The 3,696-nt window shown below is 48.6% G+C and overlaps 1 protein-coding gene across 1 annotated transcript in view; it reads left to right on the top strand.

The window, feature by feature from the left end:
• The window catches only part of SP1 (Sp1 transcription factor), a 27,868-nt gene extending 24,772 nt beyond the window's left edge, over window positions 1-3,096 (top strand). Inside the window, exons 4-5 of the mRNA XM_017861408.1 lie at window positions 1,120-1,337; window positions 2,391-3,096. Coding sequence (XP_017716897.1) covers window positions 1,120-1,337; window positions 2,391-2,704 — 532 coding nt within the window. The 3' untranslated portion in view covers window positions 2,705-3,096. The remainder of the gene's footprint in view (window positions 1-1,119; window positions 1,338-2,390) is intronic.
• The last annotated feature ends 600 nt before the right edge of the window (window positions 3,097-3,696 follow it).

Here is a 3,696-nt window from a genome sequence, read left to right as displayed (position 1 = left end):
CCCGCCTCGGCCTCCCAAAGTGCTGGGATTACAGGCTTGAGCCACCGCGCCCGGCCCTAAAATTTAATTTATTTTTTTTGAGAGAGACTGTGTCTCTCACTCTGTCACCCAGGCTGGAATGCAGTGGCACAGTCTTGGCTCACTGCAAGCTACGCCTCCCAGGGTTCACGCCATTCTCCTGCCTTAGCCTCCCAAGTAGCAGGGACTGCAGGCGCCCGCCACCACACCTGGCTAATTTTTTTTGTATTTTTAGTAGAGACAGGGTTTCACTGTGTTAGCCAGGATTGTTTCGATCTCCTGACCCTGTGATCCGCCTGCCTCCACCTCCCAAAGTGCTGTGATTACAGGCGTGAGCCACCACGCCCAGCCCCTAGAAGGCTTTTTTTTGTTTGTTTGTTTGTTTTTTTCTTTGAGAGGGAGTCTGGCTCTGTCACCCAGGCTGGAGTGCTGAGGCCGGATCTCAGCTCACTGCAAGCTCCGCCTCCTGGGTTCACGCCATTCTCCTACCTCAGCCTCCCGGGTAGCTGGGACTACAGGCGCCGCCACCTTGCCCGGCTAGTTTTTTATAGTTTTAGTAGAGACGGGGTTTCATCGTGTTAGCCAGGATGGTCTTGATCTCCTGACCTCGTGATCCGCCCGTCTCGGCCTCCCACAGTGCTGGGATTACAGGCTTGAGCCACCGCGCCCGGCTAGAAGGCTTTTAAAAGGAAGCTTTGGTCCATTGCGGTGGCTCACGCCTGTAATCCCAGCACTTTGGGAGGCGGAGGCAGGCGGATCGATCACCTGAGGTTAGGGATTCGAGACCAGCCTGGCCAACATGGCGAAACCTCATCTATACTAAAAATACAGAAGTCAACTGGACATGGTGGCGTGCACCTGTAATCCTAGCTACTCGGGAGGCTGAGGCAGGAGAATCGTTTGAACCTAGGAGGCGTGAGCCATGATCATGCTATTGTACTCCAGCCTGGACGACAGAGTGAGACTGTCTCAAAAAAAACAAAACAAAACAGAAGGCTTTTTCAAAAAATAAAAGTTTGGGTTAGTTTGGTGTAGGTTGGGTGACTGTTGTTGATACTTTGTGGTTCTTTAGTTTCTGTCTCTAGAATGAATGATAAATAGTTGTATCCTCATTTTCAGGGGTTCGGGGGATCCTGGCAAAAAGAAACAGCATATTTGCCACATCCAAGGCTGTGGGAAAGTGTATGGCAAGACTTCACACCTGCGGGCACACTTGCGCTGGCATACAGGCGAGAGGCCATTTATGTGTACCTGGTCATACTGTGGGAAACGCTTCACACGTTCAGATGAGCTACAGAGGCACAAACGTACACACACAGGTGAGCAAAAGCCTATGGGAGAAAAATATAGTAATAGCCTAGAATGAAAAACACAAAATATACCTACAAAATAACTAAAATTTCTGAACAACTTGATTTGAAACTAAATATATGGGTCACAAATGGAATTGGAGTTAATCTGGAAAACTTTTAAGAAGGAAGGAGAAGCTGGGCGCAGTGGCTCACGTCTGTAATCCCAGCACTTTGGGAGCCCAAGGCGGGCAGATCACGAGGTCAGGAGATCAAGACCATTCTGGCTAACACGGTGAAACCCCGTCTCTACTAAAAATACAAAAAAATTAGCCGGGCATGGTGGCAGGCTCCTGAAGTCCCAGCTACTGGGGAGGCTGAGGCAGGAGAATGGCAGGAACCTGGGAGGCGGAGCTTGCAGTGAGCCAAGATCGTGCCACTGCACTCCAGCCTGGGCGACAGAGTGAGACTCCGTCTCAAAAAAAAAAAAAAAAAAGGAAGGAGTTGGGTGCGGTGGCTCACGCCTGTAATCCCAGCACTTTGGGAGGCCGAGGTGGGTGGATTTCTTGAGGTCAGGAGTTCGAGACCAGCCCGACCAACATGAGGAAACCCTGTCTCTACTAAAATTACAAAATAGTCAAGCGTGCTAGCGCACACCTGTAATCCCAGCTACTCGGGAGGCTGAGGGAGGAGAATTGCTTGAACCCAGGAGGTGGAGGTTGCAGTGAGCTGAGATTATGCCACTGCACTCCAGCCTAGGCGACAGAGCAAGACTGTCTCAAAAAAAAAAGAAGGAAGGAGCTAGATTTGAGTGGGATTTTTTGAAGGCAAAGCATTGAAACCATTACTCTTAGTCTCTGCCCTGCCTTACTTTTCTGCTAAGTTCTACCTTCCTTACTGAGTACTCCCCAACCTTTATCTACTTTTCTTCCCCACGCCCCACCAAAGGAAAAGATACTTGAAGATTTTCTTGTTTTAATCATCTTCTCATACTGGTCTTACTCAGCTTAGTAATTACTGAATTGGGTAAGATAACCTCACTTCCTAACATGTCAGCTTCTTATCTTTCCTTCCTTTACCTAGGTGAGAAGAAATTTGCCTGCCCTGAGTGTCCTAAGCGCTTCATGAGGAGTGACCACCTGTCAAAACATATCAAGACCCACCAGAATAAGAAGGGAGGCCCAGGTGTAGCTCTGAGTGTGGGCACTTTGCCCCTGGACAGTGGGGCAGGTTCAGAAGGCAGCGGCACTGCCACTCCTTCAGCCCTTATTACCACCAATATGGTAGCCATGGAGGCCATCTGTCCAGAGGGCATTGCCCGTCTTGCCAACAGTGGCATCAATGTCATGCAGGTGGCAGATCTGCAGTCCATTAATATCAGTGGCAATGGCTTCTGAGATCAGGCACCTGGGGCCAGAGACATATGGGCCATACCCATCAACCCTGGGATGCAAGGTAGCATGGGTCCAAGAGACATGTGGGAAGAGAGAGCCATGAAGCATTAAAATGCATGGTGGTGAGAAGAATCAGGAGAGGGATACAAGAGAAGAGATGGGGTCCCGGCACCCATCTGTATCATCAGTGCCTCTTAGAAGGTGGGAAACATTAGTGAAAATTCTGTTGGTGCCACCCTTTGATGAGCATTTGTTTGACCCCAGTTTCTTCTTACACTTCTTACCCCAGCCTACCCTTCCTGCATTTCTCTTCTCAGCTCTTCCATGATGGATTCCCCCCCCTTTCCTAAAGCCATCATGCCTTGATAAATATATATGATCATTGAAATACTTTTAACAAGAAACAGATTNCCGCGCCCAGCCTCTTATCTAGCTTTCTTAAGTGCCTCTTAAGAAATTCAGTTATATTATGGCTCAGTTAATGTACATAGGCATTTGCTGAACACCAGTATACTTAGTAATATAATTACTCCCAGCAGGCTCAAGAATGAGAAAAGTGTAAAAGTAAAAATGAGTTCCAATTTTTGGTACTTCATTCTTAGACAGATTTAGCAAAATTTATTATGTGCCAATGCCCTAGCTTCTTGGAGCCCTTGAAACAGGTAAGGCTGCTGCTAGGCTGGGTGCAGTGGCTCACGCCTGTAATCCCAGCACTTTGGGAGGCCGAGGCAGGCGAATCACAAGGTCAGGAGGTCAGGAGATCAAGACTATCCTAGCTAACATGGTGAAACCCTGTCTCGACTAAAACTACAAAAAAAAAAAAAAAAAGCCAGGTGTAGCTGGGCGCGGTGGCTCACATCTGTAATCCCTGCACTTTGGGAGGCCGTGGCCGGTGGATCACAAGGTCGGGAGTTCGAGACCAGCCTGGCTAACATAGTGAAACCCTGTCTCTACTAAAAATACAAAAATTAGCTGGGTGTGCTGGCTTGCACCTG

This window comes from Rhinopithecus bieti, unplaced genomic scaffold, assembly GCF_001698545.2.
Source record: "Rhinopithecus bieti isolate Rb0 unplaced genomic scaffold, ASM169854v2 scaffold_56806, whole genome shotgun sequence".
Taxonomy (NCBI): domain Eukaryota; kingdom Metazoa; phylum Chordata; class Mammalia; order Primates; family Cercopithecidae; genus Rhinopithecus; species Rhinopithecus bieti.
The sequence above is the reverse complement of the archived record's forward strand: the minus strand, read 5'-3'. Positions and strand labels throughout refer to the sequence as shown.